Below are 16,163 nucleotides of genomic sequence, written 5' to 3'. Positions count from 1 at the left end.
GGCAGTGACAGATCAAAGTTACAATATAGGAGACAAACAAGAAATGTTAGTGGCCTCAGTGGTCAAAATGACATCACATCTGGAGTACACTTGCTTGTTACTTGGATTGCGAGGGCGAACTGTTGCGCGAAGTTCGTGCATAAGCACCATCATAATCCTCAACACGGACCTTGTGAGGCAGGCTGCCCTGAAGTCATGCAGCTCGGTAACACAGTGGTGTGTCTTCTTCCGATATGTAGGCCAAGCATCCAGAGTTTTCTCGGCAGCAACAGTTCTCCGCCTCGGTTGGCATGAACTTGCGCCGATTGCAGGTACAACAGGTGGAAAGGTCTTCCATGCGACTAGGTTCTGGCTCAGGATCCATTGATTCCTTTCCCCATCTGTCGTCCGATGCCCCATTGTTTCCGCATATTTCTCTATCAAGTAATTCCGCAATGGAATACTACGGCTCGTACTGGTAGGGCTGTATTGTTGCCATTATAACTGCTGTATTGTTGCCATTATACAACAAAATTGAAATCAATAGTAATGCTAGTATAAGTATCTGTTCGCAGGGGCTACGCGCAACGACGATAGCTGAAAACACTGTAGAAATGAGTCACAGGTTATACAAAGGAAAAACAGTGAAATGACTGAAAAAGCAACTATGATGTTGTCTGATGAGAAACGGTCTGTTTATACTTATTGAGGAAAGCGGCGTCCTGCCCCTTCCAGGGATTCACGTCATTAGCTGGCACACAGAGAACGTTCATTGACACGAGATGTGCATTCGCGTTGTGAAATGGGCCGTACGCGTCTAGTGATGTCAGCTTCAGGGGCCGGTGATATGATTGAGTGCCGCAGGGGCACTTGAACGTAGGGTGATCGATCCACAGATAAGATTAGCACAAGATGACCGCACCCCGCTCGTTGATTTAGCATGTGTAAAAGTGTGAAAAACTAAGGTAAGGTGCATAGGAAATGTTTTTACTATCGATCACAGTTTGCTTTAAAACCACATACCCGACCGTTCTGGACAATAACATTTTTGAGTGCACTATTCCTTTAAATTTGATTTTTGTAATTGTCCCAATCCATTGAAAATCTATTAATGTCAATATTTGGTTATTTTCTAATAATGTGTTTTTGTTAAAACCTGTGGAATCAATTAAATACTAAACTAAACAACATGCACATAGTATCCTAATTTCAAAACAATATTAATGAGTGATGATTCTTTTATGTTATCATGCATTGTGAGTTTTGTGGATTGGCACATGGAAATACACATCCCGTTGATCTGTTGTTGCAAGGAAATCCTGGACTGTTTCCATCTTGAACTTCCTTGAGGAAACAAACTAATTCAGCTTCTTCAGATCCAGGACTAAGCGAAATGTCCCAACTCAATTTCGGGACCAAGCATATTATGAAGCTATTACTTGTTTTTCCCCATAGGTCCTGGATCCCAGCGATCAATGCCTGCATTTTTTATGTATTTCTAAGGATAGCAGTGTTGCAATCTACCCTGAAGCTTCTGGACATGCTGAAAACACTATTCTGTACCCTAAATGAAAGATGTTGTTCACCTATCTGTCTGAGGTAAGGTTTTGTAAGGATTTTTGGGGGTTGGACTACAATTCCAGAGGGGAAGTAGTCTGGGGCCGATCATGTTACATAGAATGTGCACGGGACGTTGATGGAGTGCTTCTTGAGCCCCACCTCGGCCCGTGCCGCTTGCTGATGATTTCGGAGGATACAGGCAGTTCGACGAACTTGGTGTGAGTCGTGTATGGAGAGAAGGTGAGGCGGCGGCATGCAAGGAGCTTCACGCTCCATTCCGCCCATAAGCAGGGACTTGCACACACTGCATCACACTCTGCCAGCAGGCACACATTAGAAGGAAGTTGGTGTTCACTGTTTTCCCGCACATGCTGCAGCGCCTGAGGCGACCAGGGACGGCCCCGCAGGCTTCATATAAGTGAAACTGAGCAAACAGGACATTGCTCTTGAACATGCATGCATTTGGGTTAAAGGAGTACGAGTTATAGTTGTGGCTAGAGACAGTTTCCCTAACTAATACGGAAAGCCCTAAGACATAGAGGACTGGACTGAGAACCATGGTTAAACATGTTTACGGGAACATATCCATTGCATGCTTGCTTACATGTTGTCTTGGGCTACAAAGTCCCGCAGTCTGCTGGCTTCTGTGTCCCAAGGGATTAATGTATGTGGCTAAATACTGTCTGCGGCGACTGTGACTATTATTTGTGCTAACTGGGCTTATATGTGGCAGTGCTAAAGCTATGTGCTGCTAGGACGGGTGTAGGAACAGGTGGTCAGGAGGTAGCGACAATGTGGCTTGGAATTCATATGTCCTTGATTAAGGAAGGACATTCTGAGTCCAGGTGTTTCAGAAAAACCACATAGCCTAATTGGAGGAACAAGGCTTGGGTCTGTTTTTATATGTTCATATGTTCTAGTTGGTATTATATGCTATGTATTTTCCCTAAACTCCCCCTACCTATCCATTCAAGTTCCCTAATCCTCTTTCCAGTGTTCTTTACTCCCCTCCCTATCCACAACTTCTCCCTAACCCTCTCCCCCCCACTGGCAGCCGCATGGTGACCTGTTACGCTTAATCAGGAACCCGTGCCAACCAAGGTGGGAGGGTCGACATCCATTAGGCTTCTGTGGTCAGGAAGAAATTGTGTTACATTCCCAGTGGATTTGACAGGTTTCTTCATACTTCTGGGAACCAAAAGAGCCTTTTGCCCACCAATCTGGGTCAGGAATTCTGGTAGGAGTCTTGCGGTAACGCTCTTTGCCTAAACATCTTCCCTTGAGACCCAGCACTCTTGTCATAACGATGGCAGCTGGCATATTTCTATCCATGTGTTTTGAGGGATGGCTTCAGCACTGGCCTTCTCCTATGTTTGTCAGCACGATTGCCTGCTTTGAAGACTTTCTATACTCTAGCCTCCAGGGGGTCCCCAAACAGCATACGCCCCTCAAACTGAATCTTCAAGGCTTCTGCTTTCTGATGATTGTGTGCCAGTCTCTTAAGTGCAGGGGTCGCCTGCGCACCCCCACTGCACCCATGGTATGGGTGGATGATTTAACACCTCATATCCTAGATCAGATAAATGCTTGCCGGAGAGCTTGAAAGTTCATTAGAATGGGGGCACAGTCTGTGCCTCCCTCAATAGCATGTGCTAACTGCATAAAACCCCCTTTTGTTCGTTCTGCCTTCTATGAGGTGTATACACAGGCTGAGACATAGGTGCGCTCCCGAGTATGCTTTTGCTAATGTTGAATATGCATCTTGCCCACAGATTCCCTGGTGGCTGCCTCTTCTGGAGCCGTGGACGATCTACCCACCAATCTTGGTAATATATCATCAATGCACACTCCTTGCAGTAATTATGCTTTTTCTCCATGTAATTGGTAAAAGCTTTGTCATGAATCAGGGAACATTAATTGTGTCAGACGCTGCCCATTGTCTTAAGATCTCATCTTTGTTTTCAGTGAGTAGGGGTAACCCTTTTATTCACTGTGCATGTTAACCAGTTGGGGGTGGGGGTGGATTCCCTATCCAGGTGCTTCTCTCTGTACTCCTTACCCCTTTCTCCCTTAGATTCAGATGAAGAGGTGCAAGAAAAAGAGGGACTAGTAGATGGAGAAAGTTCAATCTCATGTTTCTTTTTCCTCCTGCATTTTTCCATCAATGTCCTAATAATTGCCTAAGTTCTTTATATGCTTTGTGGGTTCTAGATCTTCTCATCTTATTCTTGGAAGTAGGAGAAAAATGAGAAGCTAAAGAATCTGTTTCTTCCATGTGCTTCCTTTCTGAGACATGTTCTTGCCCCTCATGGCTGCATAACTGACACATCAAAGCAACCAACAGGCTTCTTTATTTGTCCATGGTGTGCACGCGCCTCAATTTATGGCCAGATCTCCCTGCCTAAATTGTCCCTCATGGTCATCTTTATTTTTTTATTCTTTTGCGTGAGCCCTTTGCACATGTTTTGAGTGAATACTGGTCTGTCAAGTCATCTACCGGTCTACTCTCTTTAATCTTGCCAGCACCGTATTGCCGTGGTTACCTGTCACTGTGAACTGAGCTGTCTAATCTTCTCAGTTTTAAGTGCTGACAGCACTATCTGAACCCCTCCTTCATTTGGTCCAGCTGCACACACTACTTACTACCATACTCTCTGTACTGACCTGGATTACGGTCCCCGAGGGCGTTCAACTCAAAGAGTGTTGAGATCATACTAATGGTGAAAGGCGCTATACAAATGCCACATAACATAACAGCCCGCTTACCTTTCGGCTCAGGACACATTATATCCGTGCTGCTCCGTGCCTGTGTCCTACTATAACCCAGACTACCTGCTCTGCTGGGTCTCCTCACCCTTTTGGTGGCCCAGGAGAATTTTCAACCTGGTAGTGTTTTTGTCACCCAGATGGTTTTGTCCCCCTCAACCAGGGAAGCAGCAGAAGCATACCGTCCTACAGTACACCTGGGTTCCTGCATTGAAGGCAGGAACATTTTTAACCAGTGCGTCATGGAAATGGGGGAATTATACAAAAAAAAGATGGAAGAGGTGGGGTTTGGAAAAACTTTAAGAACGGGGTTCCTCGTCATGAAGGATTTGTGCCTCAAAATAAGTACTGGAACGAGGAAGAGAGGCGTGGAGGTAATGCATAAATATAGCCTTCAGCCTGCTCCCCATCCCTATTTGATGCGCTGCGGAAGGCTCCGAGAATAGCCAATGTGTGTGTTTATAAAGCTCGGGTACCCACCACGAACATGTCTCCTATTGTTAGCCTGCATTTCCCGGTAGAGATTTATTTGACAAGCGTGGTGGAAGACGTCGCTTACATGGCTGGGAACGTATAGGGCTCAAAGTCACGTGATAGGGAGGAACGTTGCTAGGGTCCGTTTCTTGTATGAGAAATAGACGCTACCATGCTATCAAAAGTGCGCGACGAGAACATATTTCTAGGTACGTAAAGTTCAGTGATTCGCGTGTCGGGTATCCAAGAATTTGGGATGTGCACGTCTGATTTCAATGTCCCATAGGGGAGGAATCGTGGGGTGGGGTGAATCTTTTTCAGAAATTATAATGCATACATGCATAGCTCTCAACAATGTGTGTAACAAAGGCGGGTGAAAACACCCGATTTAGTTTTGGCGTGTAGAACGAATGGGTGTGCGGGTGACACCCGCCAAAAGCGTGTGAGTTGAGAGCTATGTTAACACGCCAACAATTTTCTGAGGCACCTAGGAGGGAGATTTCACGAGCAATTAATTTCCCCATAGGCATTTATTTTAGGTGGGAGAACGTGAAAAATAGCAATTTTTTTGTAATATTTTTCAGTTCAAAATCGGGAGGGTTGGCGTGTCTGTGGTGGCTTTCTTCTTGAAAGCTTACAGAAGGCCTTATTTAACCTTATAGCTATTGCTCTGCTGTACAACTATGCAATCTGATGACCCAGACTCACGGGATTTTTTATTTTTTTGACTTGTGTGCTTTAGTCTCATTGCTTCAGTTGAAGTGATCCAAGACTGCTGGTCCCAGAATGCATTATTGTTCATAAAGACCTAGTTTTGGATAATTGTGGCCGAGGTGACACGGAGTCCTCTTCAACTTATAATGTTCTGGACCATATTCAGCAATGCGCTTGTCCTCTTAGATTCACACATAGATGTGTGAAAAGTCACTTATTTGGATTAAGCCCCTCGTTTTTTTAATTGAAGTTTCATTTGCGTTGTATACTTTAACTCTTCCAAAATCGATTCCAGTGCTTTCTGAATAAAAAATCTTTGATATACATTGAATCGTAAAACTACAAGCAGCCACTATATACGCACGTCAAAAACTGCTTTAAAAGGTTTACTGTACATGGTAATGTTCTGAAATACAGAGGGTATTTCTGGTCACACTGTAATGGCACATACAAGGTCCGTACATGTTTATATTTACATGCCATGAGGTAATCCGTAGAGTTGCAAAGAAAAGTCGTATTATATTTATATGCTGAAGTCTACTGTCTCACATGAAACAAGTGCACATCCCGTTTTGCACATGCACATTTACACACTCACATTAGTATCTTGGATCAGTTGTTGCTCTGGTGTATGAATGGGTTGCCCTAGTTTAACTGTTGCCCCACTGTATTCTACTCATTAGCATGCTAGATTGCTTGTCCAAGGTAAGAATTGTTTGCAACAATGTTTTCTTCACGCCCAAACACTATATGCAAACAACTGTCACTTGCACACAGCAATTTCAAATCCCGCCTTGCAGACATCAAGCAACACCCCCTGCCATTGCAACATAGCATTATGGGCACACAACACACCCCTCTGGACACAAATGCCTTTCTGCCCTAGATATATAGACTACCTAAACAAAACATACCATCACACAGTGCCAGGGTACGTTGGCACTGCACACATCAACACAGCAGCAAAGCTATCTTGCATTTTTCTTTTCTACTCACTAACCTATCCCATCCAGCTCTCTTTTCCGAACAGCCAGAGTGCATGCAAAGGGCAGCAGTACACGCAGCCATACAGATAAAGGGTGTATTGGACACTTTTACACTCTACAAATTGGCAAATACTCCCAAAAATAATCCCAACCATAATAGGAAAAAGACATAGGATTTTGCGGCCCTAATTTCACCCTCACAGCTCCATTTATGTTTGGACCAGTAGTTCACATACCACCGGAAGAAACGACTATTTTTACTGCCTGATTAGAAGAAGTAAACATGTAGCTTTCAATGTGCACGAATAACAGGTGCTTCATTTAAAACATATTTTTAGAAGGGGCTGGTAAGAACCGCATACACTCCGGTGCTGGACCTCGGATAGCGTGACCAGTTAGGTTGGGTGTATGAAGTGAGTTGATGACAAGTTGTGTCACTTCTGTTTGGAATTTAGAGTGCTACTATATTGGCATATAAGTGCCCTGGTTTGTTAGCACACAGAGTGCCTGATCGCATACGAAGTGCCGACGTAAGTAAGGTGCTGTGCCTGGGATCTTGATGGAGAATTCCAATGTGATTTTGTTGCTGAATAGCAAGAACAGCCAGCGAGGCCTCTGAAGACAAGATTAGAAGAAGTACAAATGTATCTTTTATTGTGTATGAATAACTAGGTGCAAAGAAATAAATATTACAAAAACATTTTCTTTTTTCAATTGAAGCATATTTTTACTCGCCTATAAAAGGATCTCCTTGGAAATTGGACTTATATTTTTACTCCCATAAAAATCATTTTACTCCCAACTTTAAAATAACAGGCAGTAACATACTCCCACAGTATAAATCCCAGACACAGTCCATAACATAACCTAACAATGCAAAGTGGGAGTTTATTATCAGTGCTGACTCAGTAGGTGTGAGTTTTTCATCTCTCTTTGTTTGGGGTTGGCTGTTCCATCTCCACAGCACAACTCCATTTTTGGGCAACCTGTCACCAACCAGATGTTTTGCCCTCTAATTCCCATTGGCCCTTTCTAGTGCAGTAAATGTTGAGGCATCACGAGACTCGTAGGCCAGATCTTCTAGATGGCAGCTGATTGACAGATCTTAAAACAAACATTGGCAAAACCAATACGTCTGGATTTTTATTTGTAGCAGTCTTAATAAATAAGTGAATGTTTTAACATGCTTGTTTTGGTGGGTGGTTGAGTGGAAGAATAGGTCTGCATTGGCGATATGTAAATGGCTGAGTAGGTGAATATCCTATGAGTGGATGGATGGCCAGTGAGTAGATGGGTGGATGAATTAATGGGTAAATAATGATGGATGAGTAGGTGAACATATTTGGGTGGGAGGTTGGAAGGGTGAATTCATATGTTTGGGTGGAAACAGGGATGAATGAGTAGGTGAATGTCTTACAGATGAAGAAGTGGGTGCATGTGGATGGATAACTTGGTGAATGGATGGGCAGAGTGTGAATATGGTTGGATGGGTGGGCAAATATGGTTGTACAGTGGGTGGATAGATGAATATGAATGGATAAGTGGTTGAATATGTTTGTCTAGGTGGATGAATGAGTAGGTGAATATGGTTCGATGGGTGAATATATGGATAGAGGAGTGGGTGAATATCCTGTGGGTGCGTGAATGCATAAATGAATGGGGATGAATGCGTGTGTGAATGCGGGTTTATGGATGAGTGGGTGAATGTTGTTGGGAGAGTAGATGAATAATGGTTGGCTAGGTGGGTTAATAAGGGTTTATGGATGAGTGGGCAGACATGGTTTTATGTATGACTGGATGAATATGGTTGGATTAGTGGGTGAATGTATTAGTGCATATGTTTTTTGGATGGATGAATACGGCTGGATGGGTAGACATATAGATGAGTGGTTAAATACACCTGTTTTCCTCAGTTCTGAAGTGGGACTAAGTAGGGCCGTCTGCTTGCAGCATGTGGTTTGGAGTAGGCACCAGGACCACACAGCATTATTCTTATGAGAGGCATTTTAATTCTTCTGCAGACACTACCCAGAAAGTACCCTTAACCATTAATATCCAGTGAAGCTACTTCCAATAATCGCACAGCATGCCATCAGGGCCATGTAGCAATATTCCTATTGGAGGCACATTGATCAAGCTCCGGATGCTACCTCTTAAGCCCTAAAAGTGGGGCAGAATAGGGTCAGTATGCAGAGAGACCGCTGAGAAAGTACACAAAGGCATAATCCTAGAGGGTGCAATAAGGCTGAAAACCCATGTATACTGGGTCTCAAGCAGTTTTGTATCAAGTACCAAAATCCCTGCTTAGCGAAAAGCAGTTATGCTGTGCCACAATTGATTTGACCGTACATTACATTGCCCCATGACATACAATGCTGGCACCCCCCCCCTTTTTGCTTATGGTTTGTGCCTCAATTTAGGAAGCTGTTTAGGCAAACAGAGCCTCTTGAGGGTGCAGTACTATTTGTATTTATTTGGAGACCAGGACTGTTAATTTACAGCAGAAATGGTTCACGGTAACACATTTCCAGATGGCAGAGGCATTCCTCCAAACGGCTCGCTGTACAATAGCACAAAGATGAGAATACGTGTTGAGCCGGTTTACGAGGGTGTGAACAAAGTGGGACATAGATCAAGGACACAAAATACTCATTACTCTGGGGGTCAAGATCTGCAAACTGAAGAGGCGTACTCTGCAAACATACAAAATTACATTACAAATTGGCCAGATGGGATATTCCGGGAGGTTTGGTGAGGTTAATAATTGCCCTACAGTCAGAATCGAATATCAAGGTTAGAATGAACCATAACAGAGAGTTGTCAAAAAAAAATCACTATTTATACGTAAGTTAGACAGGGAGGCATTTTTGCACACTGTTTGTTCAACGTATACGTCTCTGATGTGGGAGAGTCACTAGGCAAATCGGCTTTTTCCTCGTCTAAACTGTACCAATGGCGAACGTGGCTCTCCTACGCGGATGACTTTTTACTGTTTGACATGACACCTTTGGGGCTACAAATACGAAATGATGCCTTTTGGCATATATGCACATGAAAGCAGTTTATCCATGAATACCAATAAAACGAAGGTGATCCAGTGCACTACCGAAAGAACAGTGAAACCATTTGCTTAGTGGAGTGGAAAGCAAAAACTGGATACAGTGAATCCTTTCCTTTTTATTTAGGCTTTCCTATTTTTAATAGATCAAGTAAAGCCAACATTAGAGAGTATCAGTTATTTAAGACCTCAGGATTGTCAAACCAAATTAGCAAGGTGGATGGAAAGTACAGCACATTTTCCATTTTACCGGCCTTAAAAGGCAAGATAGTGCCAACATTAATTTATGGCATCGAGTTACATGATCTCGATTTTGAATCTGTTGTCAATGAATCTGGAGAAGAGTACTAAAGCTGCCAAATGTGGTGCTTGGTATTCAATCACTTAGGAGTAGGGGAATGTGGAATATCTAAACCTATTTAAAAAATCCTGAATACAGAATCAGATATTCTCTATAGGGACATAAATGAAATGATGAACAGCCAGCAGAATGGAGGCACTATGTGTGCTATGAAATCCTTTGTAACCTTTGTGATGGTCCGTTACAAGATATTGGGCCCAGTCGAGAGGAGCTCCAGTTTCGACCAGATAGTACAAAAAGGAATCTGGGAATATGGGACTGGATTAAAACAACTGAAAACATGCAGTCATTCTTTTTTAACTCATTTAGCAGGAGCCCATAAGAAACTGTGAGTTCTAGCTCCTTTCCTATCTATCCCAGTTGGTTGGTAAGGAGTGCATTTCTGAGATTCTGATGGAATCTAAATCCAACTAAAGAAATTCTGCTTAGATAGGGCCAAGAATGGGATAGAAATAAAGCATTTTGTGCTGCAATGTACCGTGCATCAATCCACTTGACTAAAATAATTAAAGCATTTATTTCACTGTTTGGATTGTTTTGAGTTGGTATGTTTGTGGGAGAGATTTCTGAGAGCTATGGTAACCTCTGATATGATTGCTGTGGTAGGCGTTTTGAGGTCCGTCAATTTACCTGAAATGGTTTGTGAATAGGTAATTTTGGAAAATTCTTTTTTAAGAAATTATGTATATATTTTCTGAAATGGTTTGTTTGAATTTTGGTAATTGTTGCTTTTATTGGAAATTATGAAGAATTGTTTTACTTGTTTGTTTAGAAAATGTTGATTTTAAGTAATCGTATAAAGAATGCACAATTTATGTCTTGTTGTTGATTGTGTGAGAAATGTGAGGGTATCCTCACTCCTACCCCTCCACCCCCCGGATCCTCTTCTCAGGTGGCCTGGGAAAGGCCATCACTTTTGGATCCTGCCCTTGGGGGTGGAGAAGCTAGGGATTATCACCTGGGTGGAGGGTCCTTGGGGATTGGGAATGAAATGTCCTCAGGTGAGATGCGGTATTCCGCACTCCCATTCCAGGGGGAACCCTCTATCCAGGAGGCATTTATGGGGTATTGTTAACACTGTCCCACTGACAAATGAAATGCTAGGAAACACTGCCAATCTCGAAACACCAGGAAGGAGGGCAAAGAAGAGAAGATTTAATGGCGAGACATGGCAACCCCCTATTCCCTCTGAAATCCAACCTAACCCTCCCTACTATAAGACATATCCCCTCATTTGACCTGACGCAGTACTGAGACAAGGAAGAGGCGACTAGGAGTAGTGGATACCAAAGGGTATTTTCACCACTCTGTTACTGAGATGGGGATGAAGACTGAATCAATACCATTCGGGTAGTCCGGCATGTCCTGTTAATAAGTTGACTAGAGGTCAGGCAGTTGTTCTTATTGACCCACACCTGTGGGCCCTTAATACTTCTAGGGGGTATAAGAGGTGGGGCGGCAGGAGAGAGACCTGTGGGAGAGCAAGGGGCGAAACCGACTGGAGAGAAGCAAGTTGGAGCCAGGACTGGGAGCCATGTGAGTCCAGAGGAGAGAGATGCCTAAGCCCGAGTGCGGGCCGTAAGAGGGTCTAAATCTCCGGTCGAGCTCCGATTGCCGATAACAACAGCAGGAGGCTGTGCTCCACCAGAAGCCCACAGCCGCCGCGGGCAGCTAGGGAAGCCCTTGGTAGCCGCAGCAAGCAAGGCGAAACTCGTAGATCCAGAAGGAGAACCGGCGAAGCTGCAGAGAGCAGTCGTGTATAACCAGTGAGTGTAATCAAGGGAACACACTGTCCAGAGTGCTCCGCTCAAGTTGCAGTGTGTTTTGAAAATGCTAAACAAGCTGAAATAAGAAAACTAGGAATGTTGAATGACCTGAAAGTAAATGAACATACTTTTGGATAGCAAAGTGAACATTTCTGAATATCGAGCAAGTAGAGAAAACTTGAAAAGGAAATATTAAGCAAATATTGAATACCGAACTGAACAGAACATTGTGGGCAAATCTACGAGATGATGAAAGGCAAATGGGAAAGTGCCCATTTTAAAAGAGTGCAAATATGAAAGAGCCTAACAAAACGTGGGGAATAAATAAGACCACCACAAAGTGAATTGGCAAGGTCAAGTGAACTTAATGAATAACTATCATGTGGCAAGGCCAAAGACTGGCAGAAGTTATGTGACACATAGTGACAAAGCCAAAAAGCTAGCCTGGAGAAGCCAAGAGAGTATGAACCTGCACATAAAGCCAAGATGCTGACAAGGAGAATCTGCGTGACTGTGAATCTGTACACAAAGGCAAATATGGAAGAACCTGTATGGGCTGATGTGCCTAGGGTTCCTGGTTGTGCAACCTAACATGGGTGGACCGTGTGGTCTGACAACTACGCCTACACTGGGAATCCTCAATGGTGAAAGATAAAGACACTGTGAAATAAACCAAGAAGGAACTCTTTACGTGAACTGTTAATGCAATCCAGAAGGAATGTCAAGTTGTCCTGCAGTTGTGATGAACATTGGACATTTTGAAACAAAGTACAAGTTGACACGTTGGAGTCTTGGGGTAGGGAACCATGAGGCTTGATGAACTGCACTGTTGTCTTGAGGACAGAGCCTCAAGACCCCTTTTCCTTGGAGCGATGTTGCCTTAACCTTGGGGAAGAGAACCCCAAGGAGTTGTAGAACTATGTGAACTTGGAAAAGGTAATCTCAAGACTTAAGTGCAACTTTCTTGAACTTGGGGAAGAAGAACTGAGAAGGAAGCTAATAGCTGGAAGAAGTTTGGAACTTATTTGAGCACTGTTTCTTTTGTTATTAACATCCCTACACATTGCTTAGCTTTAGTTGTGAGGGCAAGGATAGGTCTTGGACACAGACAGACTTTCCTTAGTTTTAGGTAGGAAAATCCCACCTTAGCATAGGGAAAGTTAGGCGTACAACCATCCTGACATTTAATGTACTAATTAATTTATAAACGGAAGACAAATAACAAAAAAAATCAGCTAATATTAGTGACTCTGTCCCTCTGCCCTAATTAATAATCCACAAAGTTCATATCAAAGTTATAAATACAATTGTATTATAAAATGCATATATTAAAAGCGGTATTGAACAAAATGTAACACCATATAAAACCCACTACAAACCACAACATATATTATACAGTTAGAAAACTACATTTATAAACTAAAAGGGCCATTCCGAGATTCTTGTGGCAGGTGAAAAAAGGATAGCCTACGAGACACTCGTTTTACCCAAGGAAATGGGAGTAGTAGGTCTCCCCGATCTTAAAAAATATTACCAGGCCGTTCAGTTAAGGGTCATGGTCCCCCACTTGAGAGGGCAGACTGAATTACAGTGGGTACACCTTGATAATCATAACCTTACACCAGCCACCATCGCAGAGTGGCTTTGGGTCCCAAGAGACAACTTGCTCAGAAGACTCAGCAATCACCGGATATTGGGCACGCTATGGGGGACCTGGAGAGAAGGGGTAGATATGCGAGGGATAACCACGTGGCCTTCCCCTCTGAGCCACATATGGGCCCTGGGAGTCAGCGAGGAGATCCCTAACCTCAACCGGTTCCAGACATGGTTTGAAGCAGGCCTCGAAAGGGTGGGACAACTCGGAGTGGGGGGGAAGTTTCCTTACAATCACCGAACTCGAGGAGTCTCTGGGAATACACCCAATATCAGTCTTTTTCCTTCCTACAGCTTAAAGGGGTTCTCATGAAGAACAAGTGGAAGGAGAAGATACAGAGAGGCCTCACTCCTTCTGAAAGATTACTTGACACAACGGTAGTAACCAAAGGCTTGATCTCTGCCATGTATAAAGCATTGATAGAAGCAGGAAAGGGGTCCACTGCCCAACTTAAAGAAAGGTGGGAACGGGACTTGAACTTGGAACTAGACCCTGAGTTATGGACGAGGATTTGTAAAGGGGCCTTGCAGGTATCTATAACTGCCCAATACAAACTGCACGGCCTCAAAGTCCTTCACAGGTGGCAATATGACCCTGAGCGGTTATCCAAAATGTTTCAATCGATAAGTCCCATGTGCCGGCGCCAGTGTGGGGAGAAAGCTAATTACTGGCATATGTGGTGGGGGTGCCCCGGAGTGAAAGTGTACTGGCATGAGTTCCTGAGTTGGATCAGACAGGTTGATGGGGTCTTCCGCGAGGCGACACCCCTGTTGATCCTATTTGGCCTGGAAGAATATGAAGATGAAATTAGCAGATTAACAGGGCTAGCAGCCCCGCTTCGTTTGGCGGCAAGGGCCTGTCTGGTGATTAAGTGGAAAGCTGAATTTGCCCAGAGCAAAAAAGAATGGGTCATGGTCGCCACAAATATGTGTGTAATGGAAAGAATTGCAGTATCCCTCCATGGAAGGGCTGCACAATATGAAACGTTGTGGAGTGATTTTTTAAATGAGTATATGACCAACCCCCCACATGGACCATCTGGGGGAGAGTGACAGTTCGACATGTTATGTATGTATCACCACGAATACTATGGTGGGACGATATGGAAAAGGGCAACCGCCTGAAGGCCGCTAGAGAATGCCACCATCTACATTTCTGTTAAATATCTGTATTTTACGGACTCAAAATGTGTTTGTTACAAGCCACACATGCTAGTATTGAGGACATAAACAAAGAAAATAATTAACTGATGTGCGAGGACATTTTGCTCCAGGGAGGAGGGAGGGGAAAACAAACACTTGGTTTACAGTGTCATGTTGGTATGCTAACGGGATGGAAGTGGGGGGAAGTAGACTACCAATTCTGGCATGTTTCAGCTGATATGTTGATCATTATGTTTATCAAACCCTAATAAAAGCAAATAAAAACAAAAAAAAGAAAACATTTTGATTCAAATGTAATAATACAACCCACACACGGGCATACGTGTAAATCTGCAATGGTCCAGAAATGTGTGGTTCTGTAATCTGCCCGACATGTGTCTGTCCCTACAAGACACAATACTCTGAAATTCCGCAGGGGCTATGCAGCCAACACTAACAGCACTGAAAGTTATTGTGGGGTGGGTAAATTGGTCTCCACAGCTTAGCTCACCACACCGTTCATTTATTCAAACAGCTTAACTATGCATGGTATAATCCTTACTGCCCAAATGCAATCATGCTCCTCTTTAGTAGGACTGATACAGGTAGACACGGACATCACAACTTGCCCATATCAAACACTGGCTCAACGGGTGGTAGTGAAGATCACAAATGCTCCAAAGGTCATATCTTCTTGCTGGCGGACAATCGACTCCCTAGAAGCTACACATAATTTAATAAACCATTTTGTTTTGAACTTAGAATCTGTTGTCTTGTTCTTACTTCAGGATGCCTTCACAATTGTTAAAGGTTAATTTTGTTAACCATACAACAATAATAAAAAAACTATATCTATATTATGCATCTTTGGAGCGGTGGTAGGTTCAGGTAAGGAAGATGGGGAAGAGGGTGCAGAGTGCTCCCTCTTTGACCAGTAGGGAAGGTTTAAGAAGAGCTTTAAAGATATCCACAGTCAGGGTGGCTATGATTGTGATGGGAAGCAGATAACAACAGAGTGGGGCAAGTAGGGAGAAGGAGCAGAAGTGATAGGATGCGTTTGGGGAGGCATTGGACAGTGAGGGTGAGTGCAGAGGATAAGTGGAGGGATTGAGATGGTGAGCAAACAGCAATACAGTCAGCTAGTTACTGGGGAGCAAGACCATTGACAAGGGATCAGTTATACATGAATAGCCAATCAGCATGGTATTGCTTGGTAGAAATTAGGTCAGATCGGGGTAGGGTGTAGAGAGTGGTAGGAAAATTGAGGAGGCTCATTACAAGTTTGGTGGTATACCGGCAGTAAATCCACCAAGATACACCACACTATATTACTGTTACCGGCATTTAGTCCGGCAATATTACCGACAGATTACAAGTGGTGGTAGTGGCTGTGTTAGTCCCCATTTATTTGGAGTCCATGGGAATCAATGGGGCGTTTTTGCAGAATTACGGCTGTAGTATTTCTGCCTGCAGTAATTCTGCCGAAATCAAGTGTAAAGTTGGCGGATTTACCTCAGCTCATAGCTGAAGGGGAATCCTCCCACTTTTCGCCCAAGTCAAAGTTAGGCGCTGTGGTAAAGCGGCGGTATAAGGTAATACCGCCCCATTTTGCACAACCCAACTCGTAATGAGGCCCTTTCTCTGAAGGAAGGAAGGAGTAGACCGGAAGGCCAAGGAGCAGGCGTGAGCAGTAGTTATTATTG

General features: G+C 43.6%; 1 protein-coding gene across 4 annotated transcripts in view; it reads left to right on the top strand.

Moving 5' to 3' along the window:
- THTPA (thiamine triphosphatase) overlaps positions 1-16,163 on the top strand; it is a 1,084,607-nt gene that overhangs the window by 887,591 nt on the left and 180,853 nt on the right. Inside the window, exon 1 of one of the 4 annotated variants that reach the window (XM_069633962.1) lies at positions 3,301-3,365. The exons of 2 other annotated variants lie outside the window; for them this stretch is intronic. Coding sequence is in view for 1 of the 2 variants with exons in the window: in XM_069633959.1 (XP_069490060.1) it covers positions 4,933-4,988 (56 nt within the window). In the remaining variant the exon portion in view is untranslated. Of the gene's footprint in view, positions 1-3,300; positions 3,366-4,858; positions 4,989-16,163 lie in introns of those variants that run through there. One more of the 4 variants, XM_069633959.1, reaches the window with a different exon arrangement.

The sequence above is a fragment of the Ambystoma mexicanum genome, chromosome 13 (assembly GCF_040938575.1).
Source record: "Ambystoma mexicanum isolate Mex_15411 chromosome 13, UKY_AmexF1_1, whole genome shotgun sequence".
Classification (NCBI taxonomy): Eukaryota; Metazoa; Chordata; class Amphibia; order Caudata; family Ambystomatidae; genus Ambystoma; species Ambystoma mexicanum.
The sequence above is the reverse complement of the archived record's forward strand: the minus strand, read 5'-3'. Positions and strand labels throughout refer to the sequence as shown.